Source organism: Eubalaena glacialis, chromosome X (genome assembly GCF_028564815.1).
Source record: "Eubalaena glacialis isolate mEubGla1 chromosome X, mEubGla1.1.hap2.+ XY, whole genome shotgun sequence".
Classification (NCBI taxonomy): domain Eukaryota; kingdom Metazoa; phylum Chordata; class Mammalia; order Artiodactyla; family Balaenidae; genus Eubalaena; species Eubalaena glacialis.
The window spans coordinates 33,187,582-33,215,112 of record NC_083736.1 but is presented as its reverse complement, the minus strand read 5'-3'; the positions used below and the strand labels follow the sequence as shown (position 1 = coordinate 33,215,112).

The 27,531-nt window shown below is 38.7% G+C and overlaps 1 protein-coding gene across 1 annotated transcript in view; it reads right to left on the bottom strand.

Moving 5' to 3' along the window:
- The window catches only part of CFAP47 (cilia and flagella associated protein 47), a 486,133-nt gene that overhangs the window by 452,500 nt on the left and 6,102 nt on the right, over positions 1 to 27,531 (bottom strand). Inside the window, 11 exon segments of the mRNA XM_061178124.1 lie at positions 1,428 to 1,622; positions 10,055 to 10,167; positions 11,177 to 11,512; positions 12,469 to 12,704; positions 15,308 to 15,384; positions 15,386 to 15,430; positions 17,455 to 17,615; positions 17,972 to 18,200; positions 20,386 to 20,524; positions 26,009 to 26,039; positions 26,041 to 26,125. Coding sequence (XP_061034107.1) covers positions 1,428 to 1,622; positions 10,055 to 10,167; positions 11,177 to 11,512; positions 12,469 to 12,704; positions 15,308 to 15,384; positions 15,386 to 15,430; positions 17,455 to 17,615; positions 17,972 to 18,200; positions 20,386 to 20,524; positions 26,009 to 26,039; positions 26,041 to 26,125 — 1,647 coding nt within the window.

The following is a 27,531-nucleotide window of genomic DNA, read 5'->3' as shown; positions in this document are numbered from 1 at the left end:
ATTAAATAAAACTAGACAAAAATTCTTACCTTTTCTTCTCAAAAATTGAAAAGGTAAAAAGTATTAAAAAATAAAACAATTATAATTACCAACAACTTAATACACTATAAAATTTCATTACTTAAATTTTCATTACTATTTGCTAGCCAGAAAATAACTGGACTAAATTTTGTATTTCTGTTAGCATGGAAAAGAGTAAACTGAGAAAAATAATTATGGCCATGGGATGCTTACGTTAGCCTTCTTCAAAAAAATCCTGGCATTTTGAGATCATCTGATTAATACTTAGACAGGAACAAAATGTTAATGTTAAATTAACACATTATATCTCTATATAGATATATTTGTATAAGCATAGGAAAGAAATGAAAATGATACATTTAAAAATTATTTCCAGCAGCTACCTCTGCAGGGTGGGATGAGTTTTCCTTTTTTTATACTGTATAATTATTTAAAATGGAGTCTGCATAATTTTTATGCTTGTGTGTTTTATGGTACTTGTCAAGTAAAAAAAGAGAGATAAAGACTGCTGTGGATGGAACTTGTAAAATAAAATCATAAAATAGACTATATAAAAACCCAGAATTTTCCAATTGTGGATAATAAAACAATTATGGACTAAAAAATCAAATGGTATTTTAAGAAAGTGACTATCAAAGTAAGTAAACTTGAAGACTCACCAAAGGTAAAGAGACAAGTAGAGAAAGCCCAGGGACATGGTCAAGTTTAGACAGTTAAACAAGCAGGCAGAAAAGAAACCCAGTTCATCCTCAAATGTATAAAAACCATTCCTGAGCTAATGGCCCAAATAAAGATGTCAGATTGACTGGGTTTATTCTCACTAAGCATTGACATGGTAGTAAGTTCTTTGAAAATGGGGTAATTTTTAAATTGAGGCTTACTATCACTCATAGTCCTTATAATTGGGGAGGTTTTAGTTCATTTTGGGAAAGGTTATTGGAAATGTGACTTTGAGGGGACTGAACAAAGATGATAGCATAGGGATGAAGATAATGACAATGAAGACGAGAACAACTTGTTTATCACAGTTTAAAATTTTTAATCTTAGATAAATTCAGGCTCTCAGCCATAATTAATGAACATGACTACTCTGAGGACTGTATACATTTCCAAAAGTGATTATTTCTATTATTCTTCTCTACTTGTTAACAGCATATTTTAAGAATCATCTGGTAAACCATTCACAAGTCCTGGCAAGTACGCAATAGAGATGAGAGGTTAGATAATAGCATTCAGCAACCACTCCTCGGATGTAAAAGAAAAAAAAAAAGAAAGAAAATTTAATTTTACTACTATTATTATTATTACCATCACTAATTTGTTACAGCAGGATCTGGTAAGATCTCTGCATGTCATGCTGGTTATTGTATCTTACAAAATTTCAGGTTTTTAATATAGCACATTACCTGAAATGTTTATGCTCTTCTCCAGACCGGATACTTGCAGCTCGGTCATTGGGAAAGGCTATCAGAGCATCCTTTATTAACTCCTTACTTGTGTTATGATTGTGAATGTGTGCCGTGGTTGATTGAAGCATTGCGACAGGTGCATGGTCCTTGTATTTTGCCAAGTCTTTCACCACAAACTGTCCCATAGGATTACTGATCAAAGGGGATATATCTTTTAGAGAATTGAATATTAAGTGTAAATATGTTTTTTTTTGAATTTCCATGAATTAATTACTACACTAGACCACTGGTTCCAACTTAAAGCTAAATCCCTAAGCAAATTCAGAAAATATGAATAATTCATTTAATAAATGGATCTACATAAAACAATTTAGCAAAATAATGCGTGCATAAGTAATAAAAATGCATGCAAAAAAACTAAAACATGGTAACTTGAAGGACTGGGTTGGCACACACGAAACCGAAATTTTTATACGTTAAAGAGAGTTGAATACCAGCAATTTCATATGGTTCAATGTATAAGAGATAACTGAGGGGGAGAAGAAGATGGTGGAAGAGTAAGACGGGGAGATCACCTTCCTTCCCACAGATACATTAGAAATACATCTACACGTGGAACTGCTCCTACAGAACACCCACTGAACGCTGGCAGAAAACGTCAGACCTCCCAAAAGGCAAGAAACTCCCCACGTACTTGGGTAGGGCAAAAGAAAAAAGAAATAACAGACAAAAGAATAGGGACGGGACCTGCACCAGTGGGAGGGAGCTGTGAAGGAGGAAAGGTTTCCACACACCAGGAAGCCCCTTTGCGGACGGAGACTGCGGGTGGTGGAGGAGGGAAGCTTCGGAGCCACGGAGGAGAGCGCAGCCACAGGGGTGCGGAGGGCAAAGCGGAGAGATTCCCGCACAGAGGCTCGGCGCCGAGCAGCACTCACCAGCCCGAGAGGCTTGTCTGCTCACCCGCCGGGGCGGGCGGAGGCTGGGAGCTGAGGCTCAGGCTTTGGAGGTCGGATCCCAGGGAGTGGACTGGGGTTGGCGGCGTGAACACAGCCTGAAGGGGCTAGTGTGCCACAGCTAGCCGGGAGGGAGTCCGGGAAAAGGTCTGGAGCTGCCGAAGAGGCAAGAGACTTTTTCTTGCCTCTTTGTTTCCTGGTGCGCGAGAAGAGGGGATGAAGAACGCCGCATAAAGGAGCTCCAGAGACGGGTGCAAGCCGCGGCTAACAGCGCGGACCCCAGAGACGGGCATGAGACACTTAAGGCTGCTGCTGCTGCCACCAAGAAGCCTGTGTGGGAGCACAGGTCACTATCCGCACCTCCCCTCCCAGGAGCCTGTGCAGCCTGCCACTGCCAGCGTCCCGTGATCCAGGGACAACTTACCCAGGAGAACACACGGCGCGTCTCAGGCTGCTGCAACGTCACGCCGGCCTCTGCCGCCGCAGGCTCGCACCGCACTCCATACCCCTCCCTCCCCCCGGCCTGAGTGAGCCAGAGCCCCCGAAGCAGCTGCTCCTTTAACCCCGTCCTGTCTGGGCAAAAACAGACGCCCTCACGCGACCTACACGCAAAGGCGGGGCCAAATCCAAAGCTGAACACCAGCAGCTGTGCGAACAAAGAAGAGAAAGGGAAATTTCTCCCCGCAGCCTCAGGAGCATCGGATTAAATCCCCACAATCAACTTGATGTACCCTGCACCTGTGGAATACATGAATAGACAACGAATCACCCCAAATTGAGGCGGGGGATTTTGGGAGCAACAATATATATATTTTTTTCCTTTTTCTCTTTTTGTGAGTGTGTATGTGTATGCTTCTGTGAGTAACTTTGTCTGTATAACTTTGCTTTTACCACTTGTCCTAGGGCTCTGTCTGCCCGTTTTTGTTTTTGTTTCTTTAGTATAGCTTTTAGCACTTCTTATCATTGGTGGATTTGTTTTTTGGTTTGGTTGCTCTCTTCTTTCTTTCTTTGTATTACTTTTTAATTTTTTATTTTTAATAATTTTTATTTTTTATTTTAATAACTTTATTTAATTTTATATTTTTAATTTTTTGTTCTTTCTTTCTTTCTTTTTTTCTCCCTTTTATTCTGAGCCATGTGGCTGACAGGATCTTGGTGCTCTGGCCAGGTGTCAGGCCTGTGCCTCTGAGATGGGAGAGTCAAGTTCAGGACACTGATCCAGCAGGGCAATGGTAATATCAAACACCAGCTCCACCAGCTGGATGTGGTCCACCAGCTCCACATAATATCAAACAGAAAAAATCTCCCAGAGATCTCCATCTCAACACCAAGACCCAGCTCCACTCAACGACCAGCAAGCTACAGTGCTGGACACCCTATGCCAAACAACTAGCAAGACAGGAACACAACCCCACCCACGAGCAGAGAGGCTGCCTAAAATCATAAAAAGGTCACAGACACCCCAAAACACACCACTGGACACAGACCTGCCCACCAGGAAGACAAGATCCAGCCTCATCCACCAGAACACAGGTATTAGTCCCCTCCACCAGGAAGCCTACACAACCCACTGAACCAACCTTACCCACTGGGGACAGACACCAAAAACAATGGGAACACGAACCTGCAGCCTGTGAAAAGGAGACCCCAAACATAGGAAGTTAAGCAAAATGAGAAGACAGAGAAACACACAGCAGATGAAGGAGCAAGGTAAAAACCCACCAGACCAAACAAATGAAGAGGAAACAGGCAGTCTACCTGAAAAAGAATTCAGAGTAATGAGAGTAAAGATGATCCAAAATCTTGAAAATAGAATGGAGAAAATACAAGAAACATTTAACAAGGACCTAGAAGAACTAAAGAGCAAACAAACAATGATGAACAACAGAAAAATGAAATTAAAAATTCTCTAGAAGGAATCAATAGCAGAATAACTGAGGCAGAAGAACGGATAAGTGACCTGGAAGATAAAATAGTGAAAATAACTACCGCAGAGCAGAATAAAGAAAAAAGAATGAAAAGAATTGAGGAGAGTCACACAGACCTCTGGGACAACATTAAACGCACCAACATTCAAATTATACGGGTCCCAGAAGAAGAAGAGAAAAAGTAAGGGACTGCGAAAATATTTGAAGAGATTATATTTGAAAACTTCCCTAATATGGGAAAGGAAATAGTTAATCAAGTCCAGGAAGTGCAGAGAGTCCCATACAGGATATATCCAAGGAGAAACACGCCAAGACACATATTAATCAAATTATCAAAAATTAAATACAAAGAAAACATATTAAAAGCAGCAAGGGAAAAACAACAAATAACACACAAGGGAATCCCCATAAGGTTAACAGCTGATCTTTCAGCAGAAACTCTGCAAGCCAGAAGGAAGTGGCAGGACATATTTAAAGTGATGAAGGAGAAAAACCTACAACCAAGATTACTCTACCCAGCAAGGATCTCATTCAGATATGACGGAGAAATTAAAACCTTTACAGACAAGCAAAAGCTAAGAGAATTCAGCACCACCAAACCAGCTTTACAACAAATGCTAAAGGAACTTCGCTAGGCAGGAAACACAAGAGAAGGAAAAGACCTACAATAACAAACTCCAAACAATTAAGAAAATGGTAACTGGAACATACATATCGATAATTACCTTAAATGTAAATGGAATAAATGCTCCAACCAAAAGACACAGCCTGGCTGAAGGGATACAAAAAAAAGACCCATACATATGCTGTCTACAAGAGATCCACTTCAGACCTAGGAGCACATACAGACTGAAAGTGAGGGGATGGAAAAAGATACTCCATGCAAATGGAAATCAAAAGAAAGCTGGAGTAGCAATTCTCATATCAGACAAAATAGACTTTAAAATAAAGACTATTACAAGAGACAAAGAAGGACACTTCATAATGATAAAGGGATCAATCCAAGAAGATATAACAACTGTAAATACTTATGCACCCAACATAGGAGAACCACAATACATAAGGCAAATGCTAACAGCCACAAAAGGGGAAATCGACAGTAACACAATCATACTACGGGACTTTAACACCAACAGACCAATCACAAGCACTGAAATTGAAACTGTGATTAAAAATCTTCCAACAAACAAAAGCCCAGAACCAGACTGCTTCACAGGCAAATTCTATAAAACATTTAGAGAAGAGCTAACGCCTATCCTTCTCAAACTCTTCCAAAATACAGCAGAGGGAGGAACACTCCCAAACTCATTCTACAAGGCCACCATCACCCTGATAGCAAAACCAGACAAAGATGTCACAAAGAAAGAAAACGACAGGCCAATATCACTAATGAACATAAATGCAAAAATCCTCAACAAAATACTAGCAAACAGAATGCAACAGCACATTAAAAGGATCATACACCATGATCAAGTGGGGCTTATCCCAGGAATGCACAGATTCTTCAATATACGCAAATCAATCAAAGTGATACACCATACTAACAAATTGAGGAATAAAAACCATATGATCATCTCAATAGATGCAGAGAAAGCTTTTGACAAAATTCAACACCCATTTATGATAAAAAAACCCTCCAGAAAGTAGGCATAGAGGGAACTTATCTCAACATAATAAAGGCCATATATGACAAACCCACAGCCAACCTCGTCCTCAATGGTGAAAACCTGAAACCATTTCCACTAAGATAAGGAACAAGACAAGGTTGCCCACTCTCACCACTATTATTCAACACTGTTTTGGAAGTTTTAGCCACAGCACTCAGAGAAGAAAAAGAAATAAAAGGAATCCAAATTGGAAAAGAAGAAGTAAAGCTGTCACTGTTTGCAGATGACATGATACTAGACATAGAGAATCCTAAAGATGCTACCAGAAAACTACTAGAGCTAATCAATGAAGTTGGTAAAGTAGCAGGATACAAAATTAATGCACAGAAATCTCTTGCATTCCTGTATACTAATGATGAAAAATCTGAAAGAGAAATTAGGGAAACACTCCCATTTACCATTGCAACAAAAAGTCTAAAACACCTAGGAATAAACCTACCTCAGAAGAAAAAAGACCTTTATGCAGAAAACTATAAGACACTGATGAAAGAAATTAAAGATGATACAAATAGATGGAGCGATATACCATGTTCTTGGATTGGAAGAATCAACACTGTGAAAATGACTCTACTACCCAAAGCAATCTACAGATTCAATGCAATCCCTATCAAACTACCACTGGCATTTTTCACAGAACTAGAACAAAAAATTTCACAATTTGTATGGAAGCACAAAAGACCCCGAATAGCCAAAGCAATCTTGAGAAAGAAAAACGGAGCTGGAGGAATCAGGCTCCCTGACTTCAGACTATGCTACAAAGCTACAGTAATCAAGACAGTATGGTACTGGCACAAAAAGAGAAATATAGATCAATGGAACAGGATAGAAAGCCCAGAGATAAACCCATGCACATATAGTCACCTTATCTTTGATAAAGGAGGCAAGAATATACAGTGGACAGAAGACAGCCTCTTCAATAAGTGGTGCTGGGAAAACTCGACAGCTACATGTAAAAGAATGAAATTAGAACACTCCCTAACACCATACACAAAAATAAACTCAAAATGGATTAAAGACGTAAAAGTAAGGTCAGACACTATCAAACTCTTAGAGGAAAACATAGGCAGAACACTGTATGACATAAATCACAGCAAGATCCTTTTTGACCCACCTCGTAGAGAAATGGAAATAAAAACAAAAATAAACAAATGGGACCTAATGAAACTTAAAAGCTTTTGCACAGCAAAGGAAACCATAAATAAGACGAAAAGAAGACCCTCAGAATGGGAGAAAATATTTGCAAATGAAGCAACTGACAAAGGATTAATCTCCAAAATTTACAAGCAGCTCATGCAGTTCAATACCAAAAAAACAAACAACCCAATCCAAAAATGGGCAGAAGACCTAAACAGACATTTCTCCAAAGAAGATATACAGATTGCCAACAGACACATGAAAGGATGCTCAACATCACTAATCATTAGAGAAATGCAAATCAAAACTACAATGAGGTACCACCTCACACCAGTCAGAATGGCCATCATCAAGAAATCTACAAACAATAAATGCTGGAGAGGGTGTGGAGAAAAGGGAACCCTCTTGCACTGTTGGTGGGAATGTAAATTGATACAGCCACTATGGAGAACAGTATGGAGGTTCCTTAAAAAACTAAAAATAGAACTACCATATGACCCAGCAATCCCACTACTGGTCATATACCCTGAGAAAACCATAATTCAAAAAGAGCCATGGACCACAATGTTCATTGCAGCTCTGTTTATAATAGCCAGGACATGGAAGCAACCTAAGTGTCCATCACCAGATGGATGGGTAAAGAAGATGTGGCACATATATACAATGGAATATTACTGAACCATAAAAAGAAACGAAATTGAGTTATTTGTAATGAGATGGATGGACCTAGAGACTGTCATACAGAGTGAAGTAAGTCAGAAAGAGGAAAACAAATACCATAAGCTAACGCATATATATGGAATCTAAAAAAAAAAAAAAATGGTTATGAAGAACCTAGGGTCAGGATGGGAATAAAGACACAGACCTACTACAGAATGGACTTGAGGACACGGGGATGGGGAAGGGTAAGCTGGAACAAAGTGAGAGAGTGGCATGGACATATGTACACTACCAAATGTAAAATCGATAGCTAGTGGGAAGCAGCCGCATAGCACAGGGAGATCAGCTCGGTGCTTTGTGACCACCTAGAGGGGTGGGATAGGGAGGGAGATGCAAGAGTGAAGAGATATGGGGATATATGTATATGTATAGCTGATTCACTTTGTTATAAAGCAGAAACTAACACACCATTGTAAAGCAATTATACTCCAATAAAGATGTTAAAAAAGAAAAAAATCTACTAAAAAAAAAGTGGGCAGAGGACCTGAATAGACATTTCCCTGAAGAAGACATATGAATGACAAACAGGTATATGAAAAGGTGCTCAACATCACTAAGCATCAGGGAAATGCAAATCAAAACCTCAATGAGCTATTACTTCACACCTGTTGAAATGGTCATTTATCGAAAAAATAAGATAACAAAGGTTGGTGAGGTTATGGAGAAAAGGGAACCTCTTATTTGCTGTTGTTGGGAATGTAAACTGATACAGCAATTAGGGAAAATAGTATGAAGGCTCCTCAAAAAATTAGAAATAGAACTACCATATGATCCACCAATCCCCCTTCTGAGTATATAACCAAAGGAAATGAAATCAGTATCTCCAAGATATATCTGCATTCCCATGTTCATTGCAGCATTATTTGCCATAGCCAAGAGTCAAAAACAATCTCAATGTTCACCAATGAATGAATACAGATAATATAGTACACACACAATCAATATTGTTCTGCCTTAAAAAAGAAGGAAATCCTGCCATTTGTGACAACATGGATGAACCTGGAGGACATTATGCTGAGTGAAACAAGCCAGACACAGAAAGACAAACAGTACATGAATCTTATATGTGGCATATACGTGGAATCTAAAATAGTCAAACTCATAGAAGGAGAGAGTAGAATGGTGGCTGCCAGGGCAGGGAGGGGGCGGAAATTGGGAGATGTTGGTCAAAAGAATACAAAGTTTCAGTTACTCAAGATGAGTAAATTTTGGAGATCTAATGTACAGCATGATGACTATAGTTAACAATACTATATTGTATACCTGCAATTTGGTAACTATCAGCTATGGGTTTTTTTTTGGTTTTTTGGTATTTTGGGTTTTTTTGGGCCAAGCCACGCAGCATGCAGGATATCTTAGTTCCCCGATCAGGGATTGAACCCATGTCCCCTGCAGTGGAAGCGCAGACTCTTAACCACTGGACCACCAGGGAAGTCCCTTATGGGGTTCTTTTTTGAGTTTGAAAATTTTATATAGCATAGGGTGTTCCCAGGAGCCCCTCTCAATGTGAAATTCCCAAATTGGTTTCAGAGATCCCAAAAGTATATATTTCTTTTTATGCCCAGAAGATTATATGCTGACCTAAATTTAAGTGGCAAATATACTTCAGGTCTGCCTTGCATTGTAGAAATTAAAAACCTTTGTGAACAGAACAATTTTCATTTAATAATGAAAGGAAAGACCCTTTATTATACCCTCTTTAAATGTTCCTTTCTCAACAGTGATTCATTATCTGCTCAGCCACATATTTATCAGCTGTCACCCATGTATCTTCTCTAAACACTCAGACTCCCCCTCTACACTCAAACTGAATTAACCTTTTCATATCATGTCCACTTAAATTGTTGGCCATCCTACACATTTTCTCAACATAACCACTAGGAACAGCCCATCCCTAATCTACTGTTACTAATTTTATGCCTACCATATATTAAAAAACATCCTATTGCTATCATTTTCCACTATATATTTCATGCTGTAAATTTTCTCTTGTTTCCTGGGTACTTAGCCCTTTCTTAAGATAATGCTAATCAAACTGAGGTTGGATGCCACAATAGGTTCTGAAACATTTTAGCTAGCAAAAGTAAAGCATCACAAAGGATGTAGGACATATCCTTCCACATTATAAATTCACCTTAGCCTCTGTTTCCTTTGTGCTATTATTTCCCATCTTTTCTGTAGCACTGCTATTTTCAATCTTTCACTCATTTTGCTCCTCTCACCACTTTGTTTCTTTCTCAACTTCCACCTCCACTCTCTTATCCTGGTATGAAGAGCTTCTGTAGGAAATTGGTAATCGGTGTCTTTCAAAGTCTTTAATACTTGGAGCTGACTGCTAAGAGAAATTGACCAGATTCCTGTGATCCTTGTCAGTTTCTCTGATCAGAGAAAATCAGCTATGTTTTGAAAGATATGCAGGTTACTGGAGAAAATGAATTATGCTGGTAGGATTAAGAGACAGACTAAAGTCTAAGAAACCATTAAAAAGAAAGCGTTTTGCATAATGTGGTTAACACTTGTTATTCTGTGAAGACTAATTAGCTCTATTAAAACTGTGGGAGGAGTGTCATTCTAATGAAGCAGGAAGAGTTATACATATGAACTGCATGCATTTAAACATGTTTACAACAGTTCTTGACTGCAACTGGGAGAAAGCTTCCATCAATAACTTTATGAACCATATCACTATGCATTGGAGGAAAGATGATAACATAAGAACCTGAGGTGAAACTGAAGGCACTCATGTTTGCTACTGTTTAGAGCAAGACTCAGCAAACTTTTTCTGTTAATTACCAGACAGTAAATATTTTAGGCTTTATGAAACCATACAACTCTCACAACTATTCAACTCTGCCCTTGTAGCATGAAAGCATCTATAGACAATAGGCAAGAAATAAGAGGGGCTACGTTCCAATAGCAGTTTACTTAAACAAACAACAACAACAACAAAAAACAGGCAGCAGGCCGCCTGTGGACCATAGTCAGCCAACCCCTGGTTTAGAGGATCTGGGAAAGCTGTCTGAGTAGCGAGAAAGAGCAAAGCAGACCCTGACATCCACAAGCTGTCCTGGTGCTCACAGGTGTGCTTCGTCATTCAACTTTTCTGCTCTGCACCAGCAGTACAAGGCCTCGGTCAATTAAGTATCATCTGTTTCCAATTAGAAAATTCTACTCAACCTTCAAGGTCTGGCTCATACGTTACTATCTTGGAAGACCTTTCTACCTGGCTGGAGTTTCTATATCACCTTGTTACAGATCTGTTTTAAAGTACTTTGCATTCTTCTTGAACCCTACCTGTTTGTGTGTATGTCTTACACTTCCTTAATGCATTAAAAACTTCTTACCTGGCGGAGCGTTGGAGGGAAGGAGGAGCCATAGAAGTTCATCCGCCGGGCCATGAACGGGCTGCTCCGGGCCGAGGCGCCGGTCGGCGCGGGCTGCGTCCGGGCAGGGCTCCCGCCGCTACCGCACTGCCTCATGGGTTCGCTCACCGCGCGGGGCTCGCGGCCGGAGCTGGGGCGCATCCACAGCCCACGCAGCCGCAGCCGCAGCCGCAACGAGCGGGCCCAAGCCGCCGGCGTCCGGGACCAGCCCCTGTACGCCGCCCACCTTGACCCCGCCTGCCGCGCTGCCGTAGGTGACGGTGGGCGGACGCATCCCTGCTGTGCCAGCTGGGGGCGCTGTACGAGTCAATCCTGAACTATTGCAAGCACCTGTGACAAGACTGGTCCTCCCTGCACTCAGCTCCTACCCACCCGACACTGGCCTGATGACGACGAGCCTCCTGATACCAGCCTGCCCCTCAACCCGCCACCCCTCACTGTGCCCCAGACGCACTATGCCCATGACCAGTGGTTGCAGGGCGCCTTCCACACTAGCCTCTGAAGAGCTGGCCTTGGGGGATGCATCCCTCACCAAGTACTCAGACTACAGTGCCCGCTTTCCCCTCTACCACCTCACCTCACAGGAGTGTAAGACCTGGGCCTCTTGGTGGCAAAACTGCCACCACCCCCTCTCTCCTGTCTTGAGTTAGCTGGCACTGGGGCGGACACCTGGGCTCCAGCCTCTGCACATGGCACTGGACCTCCACTTCTCCCACATGTGTGCACCCAAGCTTGACCAAGCTTCGGCAGCTCTGCGGCTGCGATGAGTTCCTGGTTCCCACCTCCTTTTCACCTTTTGCTGCTATCAGCAGCCGCTGGCTCAGGTGCATCCCATCTCTGGTCCCTGGGTTCTACTGCCCTAGACAAGGGCTCCAGGACCCATTCCTGCATCCACCCTCGTGTGGGAGGGCCAAAGCTCCATGCTGGATATTTAAGTTTACGGGCCAACCTCCTGGGCACATAGGTAAATAAATATTCTCTCAGAAAAAAAAAAATTCCTTAGAAGCAGTAACTATGTTTTGTACTTTACATTCCCTACAGTGTCAAGTGCTTTTCCTGGCACATGAAAGGCACTTAACAAATAATTATGGATATTGTATAGGTACCAGTACAAAAGTATTCATAACTAGGCCACAAAAGAGATACAATTTATAAACACTGGTACAACAAATGTAGCTTTTAATCCTCTGCATGGCTTTTTAGCCAACCTTAAAATATTTAAAGCATGTGAAAGCACAGAATGATTATCTTACCTGCATACATCCTTCATCTATCTTGCCCTTTTCAGGATCAATTTTAAAATGTGCAGTTTTTTTAAAGCGGTACATCACAGGAAGTGATTTGGATCGATTTTGCATAATACACTGAATCTCTGAACGTCCACCCATGAAACAAGGTGCAAAATTAAGGACCCTTCCCGGATCAAACTGTAATAAGACAGGAAGTCCTGAGCCTGTCAGGGCTAATTCCACTTTCTGGAATCGATCACCTGTAAAAGCAATAATAGCTTTTTAACATTAAAAGTGTTTTGGGACTCCAGAATATATTTGCTCAGTCCAAATAGTGTCATCTGAAAGACTTGATGAGACATGGGTAGCTCGTTCAATCTTTCATTCAACAAAGTTATTGAGTGCCAGGGCCTTCTTTGTGCCAGGGACTTTTCTAGGCCTTGGGGGTACAGCAGTGAATAAAATAGACAATGTCCTTGCTCTCGTGGGTTTTACATTCTAGTGAGGTGACACTGACAATAAAATAAATAGATAAGGTAGAGTAAGACAGCGTACAATGTCTTGGGGGCTGCTCATTTATATGGGGAAGTCCCAAAAGACCTCTCTGATAGGGAGATGTGTGAGCAAAGATATAAGGGACTCTGGAAGAAAATCATGTGAAAAATCCAGAAAAAAAGTGTATTCTAAACAGAGAAAACAGCAAGTACAGAGACTCTAAGGTAGGAATGGCTTGGCATGCTCAAAAAAACCCCCCAGGAACGAAGTAGTATGGCTGCGGAAGAACAGTAGAAGAATGGTGAGAAATGATCAGACTTAAGATATACTTTTGAGGGTACAGTTAACAAAATTTGCTGACGGATTGCATGTAGAATAGGAGATTGAACACGATAAATGATAATGCTAAGGTTTTTGGCATAAGCAACTGAAGTGATGGAATTTTCATTTCTTGAGACAGGAAAGACTTCAGGAGGGATAGGTTATAGGGAAACCAATAGTTCTTTTTTTGGACATGTTAAGTTTGAGATGTCTAGTAGACATCCAAGTGGAAATGTCTTATTAGGTCACTTAATATATTTGTAACCTTAGAGTGAAGATAAAGGAGGAAGGATTGGAGATTTGAGGGGAGAAGAGAAGCTGTGTGGTACTAATCTCAAATCGAGAGAAAGTGAATGCATGCAGGAACACAGCAGGAATGGCAAACACCAGGACTCAGTTGGGATTAGTGGTTATAGATATAAAGTGAAACCTCACAGCCTGGTTTTGTGTTTTTCGCCAGCGCAATTAGCTTCCCAGGTGCAGCGCTAGAGTAGGCTAAGAGTTGAATTTCATCAGATTAGAGGTTTTCCACTCAGCCAAAATGGGAGTTGAGCCAAGAGATTTACATATACTTGGGAAAAGGTGATTAAAATAATGGATGATGGAATATAAGCTGAGCAATAACATAAATATGAAGTTTTGGAGATATTAGAAAGAAGCTAGTACCTATGAATTGTGAGCTCTAATTGAGTGAAAGAACTGTTTTGCAGAGAAAGCAATGTAACTAGAATCCCATAAACAGAGTTTATATTTCTTCACTCTTGGTCTTACTAGCCAATCCTAGACTCTGAGGAAAACCTAGCATCTGTATCTCTAGCCATTGAAAACTAGATTAACTTGCAAGCCTAGAATAAATGTTCTGTCTATGATCAGCAGACAGAGCTCCATATCACCAACCATGGCATAAATAGTAACAGAGCAATCAATTTCTGCCCTAGGAACACAGTTCAACTCTGCTCAATGACATCACTTGTACCAACATGTAAATCTTCTAGATTCTTGACTTGCCATGGCTCATCTTTCTGGATTTCATCTCTCATCTGCCTATATTTTTCTCTTTGATCTTTCTTGCTAAACTGAAGTCCAATTCCATTTTCCTCACTGCAACGCATGCAACATTACCCAAAAATGTAAAAAGTGCCTTGCATCTTTACATGTGGCCTGCAAAGCACATGCACTTATCAATATCCTATAGCAGGATATTACACTCTATTTACTAGAGCTCTAGTAAATAGGGTGACTAGTAAATAAAGTGACTGTCACTTTATATAGATTCTAAGAGAGCAAAAGGTTTGATAAAGATGAAATAGGTCATTTGTTCCCATACTAATCTCTAAGAGAAAACCTAGGCTTACAAAGAAAAGAAGGCAGGTTGTTTTTTTGTTTTTTTCTTTTTTAATTCCCTTAACTCTACATCATCATGTTTATCTAATGTTATTTTAAAATAATAAAGTCGGGACTTCCCTGGTGGCGCAGTGGTTAAGAATCTGCCTGCCAATGCAGGGGACACGGGTTTGAGCCCTGGTCCGGGAAGATCCCATATGTCACAGAGCAACTAAGCCCATGTGCCACAACTACTGAGCCTGCACTCTAGAGCCCGCGAGCCACAACTATTGAGCCCATGTGCCACAACTACTGAAGCCCGTGCGCCTAGAGCCCATGCTCCGCAACAAGAGAAGCCACCGCAATGAGAAGCCCACGCACAGCAACGAAGAGTAGCCCTCGCTCGCTGCAACTAGAGAAAGCCCGTGTGCAGCAACGAAGACCCAATGCAGCCAAAAATAAATAAATATATTTTTTTAAATAATAAAATAAAATAATAAAGTCATCTAAATTCTAACTTGGAAAATTATCATGTAAATGATGCTGAGGCTGACTTTTCTCAACGTGCCACAGAAGACGTGTTAAGGTCTCTCGAATGTTTGCATTTTTATTCTAGTCCAGAATTATATATTTTTATTAAACTGCCTCTACAAATATTGCTGTCCAAACTTTTAAACAATTTAAACAGCTATACATTTGATGATAATGTTCATTTCGTACTTACTTTTGATGGTTTTATTGTTATCATCTCTCAAAAATCCATCTTTACTTCCTACAGACTCAAATCTCAGAAAGAGAGCAGTCTTGCCTGTGTGAAGGATCATCCTTTTGACCATTAATGATTAGCCTGTAAAAAATCACAATCAGTTATTTCTAAAGCAAAGATGATAACTTTATTATCTCTCAAAAGGGAATTTCAACCCAATACTTAAATCTATGCAAACAGATGAAATTCAGGAATAAAAAGGTAACTGTGATCCATTTTCCAAAATTACTGCACAAGACGTTGAGACTTGCCAAAAGGAAGGCCATACTCATATTATGTGAAGATCCAAAAAATGACTTCATGATGATATTTGTAAGATAAGAGGAATTTAAATGTACTAAGTTGTCAAGGTCTTGCCTCCACCGCCACTTTCTATGTACAGGATTTTCTTTCCAGGCAAACTTCATTGCTAGCTAAGGTCTCTGTTCAATTCTCTACAATAGTCCTTCTTACACCAGGGTGAAACTGCAAACCTCTCATACGTACCTGTCTCCTCCCATGGACTAAGCACATATTGCTAGCCACATTCTTGTTAGAGGAGAACAAGTAATTTGGAGAATAAGATTTGGTAACAGCCAAATCTTGGCAGAGGAGAAAAGCAAAGGAAAGATGAGAAGAAGGGAAGTAGGACCAAAGACAGAGATGGGTTATATCACAGGCTTGTGCACTGGCAATCTTTACTTGCCTTACCTAGAGCTCAACTTTTTAGCAGCGGATACACAAACATACACACAAAAGGCTGATGTGAAATATTACATAGGAAACAAAATAGCATAGTGAGAACATCTTTAACTAAGACTACAAATCATATTTATTCCTATGTGTTCATGCTAGACTCTCAAATAAAATGAACATGTTGCCATGAAAAGAATATTTAGAATTTCAAAGACTGTGTATTAAACAGAATCTTATAGATTCACCAAAGAAGTTTCCTGCATGAAGAGATGATTAATAAGGCAATTATAGGTTGTACAAATAGAACAATTACTTGATTTACTACCCTCCTTAAATTAAACCACAACTCAGTCTTCATCGGACAGTTGGTATCACCAGGTGACCCTGTTGCCACAGAGAGAAGTACATTAAACATTGCCTTCTTACAAACAAGGGTAAACATACTGACAATTGGATTGGTTATTGTCACACACTGCAACCTGTCAAGTGTAGCTGAAATTGCTACTATATATTTAAAACAGCATTGCCAAATATATTTTCAAACTAAATAATCAAACCAAGTACAGGGAAAAATATACATTGGCAAAAGTCCTAAACATCTGTATGAGTTTCAGCAAGCAAGTGTGGTTGATCCCAGCAGCTGCTATAGGCTTAATATTCCTGATACTCAGTAAGCATTTGGCCCTGGCAGGAGCACTGCATCCTCTTTGGAGGCATCTAGAATATACTGCATGCCCCTGGCCATCACCTGACTATTTCTGCAGGGACAACAAGGTCTTGGTTGAACAGACTGGTTTGCAGCCAAAATCCAAAGCAACCCAAAACTTCCATCACCTCATTTCCACAAGGTCTGGAGAGATTTTTAATTTAAAATGAAGTATTTAGAAACATTTTTAAATATTGGAAATAATATTAACCATGTTAGAAATATTTAGAACCATAATAAGAAAAACCCAATTTGTGCCTTCTGCCAAGTTTTTTTTTTTTTTATAAATTTATTTATTTTATTTATTTATTTTTGGCTGCATTGGGTCTTCGTTGCTGTGCACGGGCTTTCTTTGGTTGCGGCGAGCAGGTGCTACTCTTCATTGTGGCGCATGGGCTTCGCATTGTGGTGGCCTCTCCTGTTGCAGAGCACGGGCTCTAGGCACGCGGGCTTCAGCAGTTGTGGCACGCGGGCTTAGTAGTTGTGGCTCACAGGCTCTAGAGCGCAGGCTCAGCAGCTGTGGCAGCCTCGCTGCTCCGTGGCCTGTGGGATCTTCCCGGACCAGGGCTCTAACCCGTGTCCCCTGTATTGGCAGGTGGATTCTCAACCACTGCACCACCAGGGAAGCCCAACAAGTTTTACTATTAAAGTCAATCTGATGAATGTATGGTTAATATACTTTCCATTAATAAGTAACATCATAATGGAATTAATTTTTGCTTACTTTGGGCTGAAACAAAATGTAATTAAAATCTTTTGATAAGGTTGTAACCTCCCTTCATTAGGAACATAGGAGATAAATGTGGTAATATCTATGTTCTTTATTTTCCTTAAGTAGGTTAGATTATTTAAAGCAACATCTGTTCTTTGTTGAACATTTGTACCCTGTAATATAAAATCAGAAATAAAAGAGTATTCAGGCAAAACACAAACAAAATAAAATATTTTAAGATGAGGTCATAAAATAATTATTGAAATTCCAGAGTCTAGATATAGAGAATATGTATGTTTTTAAAGTAACATACATAAATTTGATCAAGGCACCTCATAAAATTAAAAGAACTATTGAAAAATTGATAAGAACAGATATAGATTACTATCAATGTCAGCTTAATTTACTGAACTTTTTTAGGTCACCTTTGGAGACACATGAAATGAAATCATATCTATCTTCATGTTAAAACATATTTAGAATAATTAAACAGCTTGTTGGTTATTAGTAAGTTGCACTACTTACTTACCAATTCTTCTCCAACAGAATCATCTTGCATTATGGCTACCCAATTTATAGATTCTGGGCTATTATTGTATAGACGTGCATGTTCAATCTTTGACATTCCAAAGAAAACAGAACCAAAGCTTATGCATTCCAACTTTTTATCATTACTCATGTTTAACAATTCAATAATCTGCTCAACAACATGAGCTTTGATATTCAAGAATATGTCTGGACGATCTTGCAAACTCACTCTACAAGATAATGAATTATACACACATATTTTAATTAGAATTCTATATATTTTATTTTTCTCCTAAATGTTTATATAAACAGAAATTTTATAAAATCACATAATAATTAAAATTCAAAGGCCTAAGAGCAGTTCCTTTCACGTATGTGCCAGAGACTGTCATGTCCTTCTGTCTGTCTGAATCTGCAAAGTAGAATAGCATATGTGCAACCTAATTCATTGTCTCCAGGAAACAACAAAGATGGAAAACAACGGCATGAACTGACCCCAAAAATCACTTACTGATATTTCCATATCACCAATGATTTACATGGTCACCTCTAGTTCTAGAATTCTGAGATTCTTTTCTAACTCATCCCATTCCCCCAAGTCCAACAGCCAACTTCATCCCCATCCTAATAACCCAATTCCCTACAAAGTGAAGTATCTCAGCAAAACTCCACTTCTTTGCTGAAATGAATATCCTCCCTCATAAAACTTCACTTTCCAGACTAATTTGAATTCACTGTTGCAACTTCCCTCCATCCCGCATTTATCCCTCTCTGGCATAAATGCAATCCTTTTGAATCTCACCCTGTCAGATACCACAGATCACTGACCAATCCAAGCCATCACCAAAGTCCTTAACTTTGTATCTCTGTGTATCTCTGTCACATTGGGCACGGCTGATACCATCTCTTTCCACATCTCCCCTTCCTTAGCTTTCTTGACACCATACTTTCATGGCTTTCCTTCTAACTTATTTAGACTCTGCCTTCTCATTCTTCTAAGACTTGGATATTTTGTAAATTCCATGAATAATGCTGTTTCTCTCCTACTTTTTTTATGCTCTACCCTCCTTCTCAAAGTTATTTTCAACACTTCATGCTTCATCTACAACTTATGAACTGACGACTCTCAAACCAATATACCTGGACCAAATTATTTTCTGGGACTCAAGATAAGTAAATCTAATAGGCTCCACAGGATTCTGCAAAGCAAATCAATTCCGGCATTCCAAAACAGAACTCAAGATCTTCTCCCACAGACCTGAACCTCTGCTTACCTTCCCTTTCTATAACCAGTCACTAAAAGCAGTCAAATCTACCTCCATAACATATCTCCAATCTGCACACTTCTCTCCTTCCATACTCCCAATTTGTACCTTAACTGAGGCCTTCATTATTTCTCTTCTGCTTTACTATTAGAGTTTCTAGTCAGGCTATCCACTCCACATCTGTACTCCTCGATTTCGTACACTGCTATCAACATGACCTTTCTAAAATGCAAACTAATCAAGGCACTCCCATCTTAAAACCTTCCTGAGATTCCACAGCCTTTACAATAGAACCTAAGCTCCTATCAGGGGCTCACAACTGTTTCTCAAACATTTTTTTAATTGTGACCTTCAGTTAGAAATGCATTTTACATTACAATGCAGGACACAAACACACACACACACACACACACACACACACACACACACACGAAACAAATTTTACAAAACGCCACTTGCCCTTACCATGTGAGATGCATTCTGATGTTTTCTATTTCATTGTTTTAATACTGGTGGTGACCCGTTATAGTGATTGCACATTCTGCTAATGAACTGAGACATATAGCATTAAAAAATGCTGTCCTATGGGGTCCTTAACTGGACCCTGCACCATTCTGTTTTTCTGGTCTCATCTCTCATCACTCCTCACCTCCATCTCTTTGCCTCAGATCTCTAGATGTGTAACACTGTCTATTAACCTGTAGGAATTCAAGTCTTCTACTTGCACTGCCTGAAATCACTCCTTTAACCCACTCTCATCACCAATACCCACCTCCCCTGCACACACACACACATACATACACACATACACTCAGCCCAAATCACACCACTGCTCTTTGCCTGGCTAATTTCTACTCAACAACAGGTGTTTGGTTCAACTATCACCTCCTTAGTGGAGCTCTTTCTTGATCCACTCCCTCACCCCACCAAAATCCAAACTAGGAGCTCCTGTTAGGTGTACCCATATGCCATTCTCCGGTTCTTCCCATTTTTCAGTCCCTAGTGCTTGGCAAATAGTAGATACTCAATAAATGAATGCTGACTGAAAGAAGAAGCTAACATACATTCAAAGACAACAGGCATATATGAAAAGTGAAACAGGAAAGTATTAAGCACTACGCTAGAATTAAGAACCATAGTATATACTCACTTTGCCACTTCATTTACAATTATGGGCCAGTCTGCACAGAAATCCACTTTAATAACCATTGATGACTTGGGTTGCACAATACCACTGGTTGGAAAAATGACAATAGGTAACTGGCCCTGGTATTCTGTTTTAAACATACCTAAGGAGAACAAGAGCAGATGGTTTACCTTTGGATCCTTATAATGTTAACATTCACACTCTTAGTAGAGGACAGAGACACATTACAGAGTATATGGTCTACTGTGGACCAAGAATCACAGCTTTGATTGTAAGTCCTGTCTCTAGGGTCATCCAATAAATGTGAGCCTAGTGTTAGGACTCAACCCTCATTAATAGCTAAAATTTACTGTCTGCTTACTGTGTTCAGACACTTATGCTAAGAGCTGTGCATATGTTATTCTATTTAGTCCTCATAATGAAATCTATGATACAGGCTCAATCATTACCTCTATTTTATAAATAAGGAAATAGACACTTGGAAAGGTTGAGTAACTTGTCCAAAAATACACAACTATTATGATAGATTAGATCATCAACTCCAATTCTTTAACCTTCTCTGCATCCTTACTGTTACCCTCCCGTGGACTAAGTATGTTTTCCTACCCCTTGACGGGGCCTGATCATGTGATTCACTTTGGCAAATAGCATGGGGCTAGAAGTGACAACATGTCAGCTCCATCCCCAGATGTTCTCTTGCTCTTCTACCATGGAAAGTGTTTCTTTTAAGAAACTGCTGTCCCGTTGGCCTCTGCCCCAGCATGGGCAAATGTGAAGCAGAGCCACCCTGCTGACTCAGAGACCTGCGGTGAGTAACAGATCAGCCCCAGCTGCCTCAGCTTGAAGCAGAGTCACGCAGCTTAGATTAGTCAAATTCCAGCTAATCTGCATAAAAATGAGAAACTAAAAAAATAATTACTTTTTTAAGATATAGAATTATGGAGTGGTTTGTTACACGCAATAGTTGACTACTACAGCTAGTAACTAACTAATAGAGCTGGGATTTTCACTTGGATGTTTCTGACCACAGGGCTCACACTTCTAGCCACTACCACTACTCTATAAATGAATTAATGCAGTTCACATAGGGAAAGGGTGAAAGAAATGGGTTTCTAGACTCAAATAGCATATGAGGAGGCCACAAAAATTTCTTGTTCTGAAAGCAGAAACGGTCCATAATTTATGGTAATGTTTGGTGCCTATCTTAGAGCATGCAGGTGAGATCAGATACTATCTCTTTTTCATCTTTGTGGTCCTGGCACCCCACACAGTGCCTAGCACCAAGCAGTGTTCAAAATGTCCAATAAATGGGAGGTAACCAGTCATGAGTGTTTTTGATATCATTATACAATATTAACACAAATGAGCATGCTGCCAACATAAACAACTTTGAAAATTCCTAATTTACCAGTTTTAAATCACATTTGATGACATTTTCCAAAATTATTCATTTAACTTAGGAGAATGTAATATTAGCGTAATAAAAGTACTGAAAATATAAAAGATAATAAAACTTTAGGTCCAGAGATGACCAGATGAAAAAGGCAAACAGTGACAAAATTTGTTAATCCAATCATTTTTAGAGACTTGCTAATGACATAATATTTAAGGCTTATTTTTTTCTGTCATAATATAAAACAAAACTCTGTAAAACTATATCCATTATGAATAAATATTATTGACTCAATTCTCCAGGAAAAGAAAACTATATGAGTTCAGTTAAGTCTGAGTCAGTGAAATAGTTTCTATACTGTAACCACTTTTCTGTAATTTGACGAAAGAGTTTTAAGTGAATGGTTCAAAAGCTTATTCAGGAACAACCCCTAACAAAAGAACATTGTTCAATCTTTTAAATATATTAAAACAGTGAGCTGACAAACATTACTGTGTCTTATGTAACTTTAATATCATTAGTAATAATGAAATATTTGACTGGTTTTTTAATTGCTAACAACAGGAGCAAGAACATCATGCAAGGAGAAGGGTGTCATCGAAGAATTTCTGTCATCAAATTTTCATTTCTTTTTAGATGTGAAACTGGCTGATGTGTGGAGAATGAACTAGAAGGAGATAAGAGGTGACTCCAGACAAATAATTTAGGTTGATGTAATTATAAGGCAAGAGAAGATTATGGACTGTTGTAAAAAAGTGACCATGGGACAGAGAAAAGTAGGATTACTCACAATATAAGGAAGTGAACAGACAGGATTTAATAGTTGACTGAGTAAGGGGATAGAGGGTGAAAAGGAGGGAGGTCTCAAGGATTTGCCAAATTTCTGACTTGGCCATATACATGGTGGTTACATTCAATGAAAAACAGAAAAGGAGAAGTTTGGGGGAGACGTTGAGGAGTTTAGTTTTAGACGTGTTAACTTTGAAAAACCTGAAGGAAATGCAAAGTCTTGTACAGACTTCAGTGAAGTAGCAGGAATGGAAGTGATTGCCTAGGGAGAGCAGGGTGACTGAGGAAACATGAGGGTCTATGACAAATCCTAAGGAACACTCACTTCTAATGTACTGAAAAAAGGGACAGCAGTCCACAAAAGAGAATTAAGGAGGAGGGAGAAGAAGAATAATTCTAACATCAATAATGAATATTTACTGAACACTTAATATATGTCAGAGCGTGTGCTAAGCATTTTATTAATCATCACCACAATTATAGGAGGAAGGCGCTATGTTTATCTTTAATGTACAAGGGAGGCAATGAATGTTCGGGAAGTGTAAATTCCTTGCCTGGGGCCTCCCAGCCAGTTAATATTGTAACCAAGATTTGGGACCTGGAACACCTCGCTCCAGGTCAAATCAATTAAATGAAGGCTTACTGAATGCCTGGTATATGCCCAACATTGTGTTATGCATGAAAAGTATGTTGAGATTTCATGACATCAGTTTCCATGAAAACAAAACAAAAAAATGCATTGACAATAAGTAGTGGGTGCTTCTCTGGGTAGTTAGAGAGGATTCTGAGGACCACTCCTGGGTCTGGTCCAATTTAGCAAATTTTCTGGTTTACAGATGATGCCAGGCTTTTCTAGACAGTGATGTAGAGAGATGATGCTGATGATCAGGGGAAGGGGGACAGCAGACATTAAGAGCAAGAGAAAGGTCATATATTTGGGGCAAAATAACCCCAAAAAACCTAAAGGAGTCCTAAGGTAGCTGTTCAAACCCAGAAATGGTGTGTAAAGATCACACTAGGGACTTTAAAGACTACTCTACATCATAACACAGTAGTAGAAAAAGTGCCCAAAGATTCAAGAGGGGAAGAGGGAAATGTGTGCAATTCAAGGCATGCTAAAATAATGTTTTTTCAATCTCCAATGATAAAAACTGAGAAACAATAAAGACATAAAAGAGAACATGGAGTTCCCCAGCTCACAAAACACTAATATTAGAAACATCTTAAAGATTAAACCATGTCTTTTCAAGATGAAAAGACAAGCACTACTTTGTAAACTTAGGAAACATTCTTATAAGGGGCAAGACAACAAAATGTATTCAACAACTTTCAGCTAAATCTAGGGATGGTTACTCCGTAATAGACTATTAAAATAAAACATCATGAAGTTGTTACATAAACTCTGGCTTCTATAAAACTGAAGATAACAACCTCAGTGACACTACCAGAGAGAGAAAACAAAGCTATACAAATCATGATCTGCTGAATGTGGCTTTTTAATGTCCTCTTAAGTACACATACACGTTTGTAAACACTTGATCTTTGACTCTAAAACTATACAATATTTGTCACATAAAATCCTTTTTGAAAATTTTATTAAAATCATCTTTGGTTGCTGAATCTATTTTCTGCCTAAGTGTTTTTCTTCATGAAAATACATTATAATTCTCATGAATATTTATATATTGTGCTTGTGGGTAATGAGGACTTTATGACACTTTACGGGCACTTGCTACTGTGAATATAAAACATACTATCAATTTTGGTAAGGGTGGAAAAAATAATATCATTCAACTCCAAAAATGAGGGACAAAGTCAGCACTAAGAAAATGTGTTTCATTGATAACAATTTGTTTCAGTTAGTAAGGTAAGAGTAATTAACATTTCATAATACTCAATTATAATTTACCAATATAGTATTAACTACAAATACTATGCACACACAAAATATTAATACAATACTAAAAGTCAATGTGGATTACTTTTCCTAAAATGTAGGGACTCAGGTCCACACATATACTTTTATTAAGTAAAATAATATTAAATATTCAATTAAAATTAAAATTATATATTTTTTACTTATAGAGAGTTTTTATAAGTAATAAAACTGTATAATTTGGTGAGATTTTAGAATAAAGAGAGGATATGATCAAAACTTTAAGGGTTTTGGAATGGACAACAGTTAAGAGAGATTTTGGAAAGTAAAAGAATACAAATAAAATTCTCTCAATTACATATCACTGCTCTATAACCAGACAATCTGAAGGACCATACAGCCCACAGTCAATCACCATAAGAGAGTTCATCCTTAACACTGGAGTCAGACCACAAATGAGCCTAATATTCCACAGTCTGACAGGCATCAGAAATTCAGCCATTTAAAAACCAAAGCATGGAAAGTGAAATGAATAACATTCAGTGAGGAACAACTATCAGTTTTATTTGTTCATATCCCAGAACAAATCAGTAAAGTGACAGACTGCCTTTGTCTTAATAATTCCCACTGCTCATTCAAGCAACCCCAAAGAACGTCCTCACTTACTGTAAAACGGGTTTGGATTTAAGACCTGTTTTATGTATCCAACAAGCAGTCTCAGAGAGAAATGCCCTCCCTGTCTGGAGCTAGTCCTATTCTCAGCTTGGGGAAAATGTTAGTCTTATCATCCCAGATGCTGACCATCCAATCAAGTGAATGAAAGGATAAGTGATTTTATGCCTACAGTATATCATCAATGAAGAGTGTGCATACACACACGCGTGTGCACACACACACAAAGACACAGGCACACCTATGCCTTCATGGAAACTCTTAGGTCACAGTAAGAATGTCTATAAATAATCCAGTATGGAGAAGAGAGAAGCATTTTTTCTTTCAACAAAATATTAGTAAGAGCCTTCTAGGGATCATCATGTGAATTCAAAGTTGAATATGATCGAGAAAAAACAAATATTTACTGAGCGCTTGTGGTAAGTCAAGTACCATATTACAACCTTAAGTACATACATAATTAACCACAGTATATTTTATTAGCCAGTTTATAAATAAGGAATCTGAAGTTCAATGTCCTTAAAGATACTTGCTCCAGATCACACAGCTAGTAAGGCACTGTGTCCTGATTCTATCTCTGGAAAGCTCTAAGGACTATGTCACTTCCACGACACCACCTTGCCTTCTATCCTCAGGGAGATCATCAGTCATCTGAGAATGAGGTTGTATTAATAAGAATCATAAGGATGTAGATTCATCTTTCCTGATATTGCCTATCAGTCTTTTACAGTCATTCTACTTAAGGACCTTCAGTTTTGAGCTTTTTCAAATAACATAATTTTTTTGGAGGGGTAGGGTGAATCAGAGAATCCATTAATTGCAGAAGGTATATATTTCAAACAGTACCAATTTTCTTCCAAAAGTGTAAGTTAATTTATATGACAGAAAGTATTTACCTGGTACTCTGCCATGGTTAATGATATTAATTCTCTTTACAATATACTTTACTATTGGCAACCAATGTCCCAAATCTAACTTCTGACTCAATTTCCAGTTGACAGGATACAATCAACCTAGAAGAGGAGAAAAGAGGACCATATGATGAATTTTAACAACTATAACCTCATGGATAAATCCACAGGGGGACATATATAGATATTTTTATCTTAACTCCTTAAAAGATATTTCAGTTTCCTTATAGGTCTGCTGGTGGCACATCTGTCAGTAAAACAAATTGTAAAATAAAGACACGAAAAAAAGATAATGAGACACATTTTAAATAAAGAAATCAGACTTTATGCATAAGTACATGGTATGCCTTCCCAAGTACTCACCTTGAGAGGTTACCCACATATCTCAATATTTTTGTAGCTCAAAATATATTTGGAACTCTGTTTTGGAATCTCCACCTAAGCCTATAATACCTTCTTTTGCCCCCCCCCACCCCGACCCCAAAAGGGTGCAAGTTATCTGAACAAAGTAAACTAGTTTGGATGATGCCAAATCTGATGAAATAAAAGAAGCTGTGATACTATAAAATATCACTTGGGGACTAAAACAAGGTCTAAGAACAAAAGGATACAATTGATTTTCCATGTGTGTCTCTAATTTAAAGGACTCACTGTAGCGTACCTGTAGCATATGTTTTCATAAGCGTTTTAAAAATCCATTCTAATCCTAAATACACATCTCATAATGATATACATATACATATATATTATATCTGGGTAATAATTTATAGTTTATAAAGCACCATTAAGTATATTATCCTGTTTGATATTAACAAATTTCCTGAAAGGTAGGTAAATATTACGGCTCCTAGGTTACAGATGAAAAGCCAAAGACTTAAAAAGCTTAAATGATTTATCTAAGAAATTATCTGGATATAACATTGGGGAACTTAACCTTGAATCCATTTTGTTAGACTTCAAGTACATTACCTTAGAAACCTAACAACGATAACAACAGCATCAGTAATAAATATAGTAATAACTAATCTTTATTGAGTCCTAAGGTTATGTGCCAGACACATGAATTAAGTAATTTACTCCACTTAGGATACAACCTCCAAAGCATAAATGCATACATACATACAATCACATATACATACAAACACACCAAAATTCATAAATAAAAATACCTGAACAAAACATTCACAAATACTGCCTATACATTGGTGGTCTGGGCCTTCTTTCTGGGATCTGTGTTTATATGTGTTTGTGTATTACTGGATAGGTACAGACATTCCAGAGATCAGCCAGGAATGTCCTACTTATGCTGCATAGTCTAAGAAATACCCATGTTCTTCTCATAGAGATTGTAATTTTTTGACAGGAAAAGATCAATGACCTTGTACATCTCTTTATAATATATTTATATGTGTATACATAATTGCATTAATAGTTTACAGGATCTAAAAGAGGAACCAGTTACACAAACAATATAAGATGTGAAGCTGAACGTTTTTTCAAACTTTTTC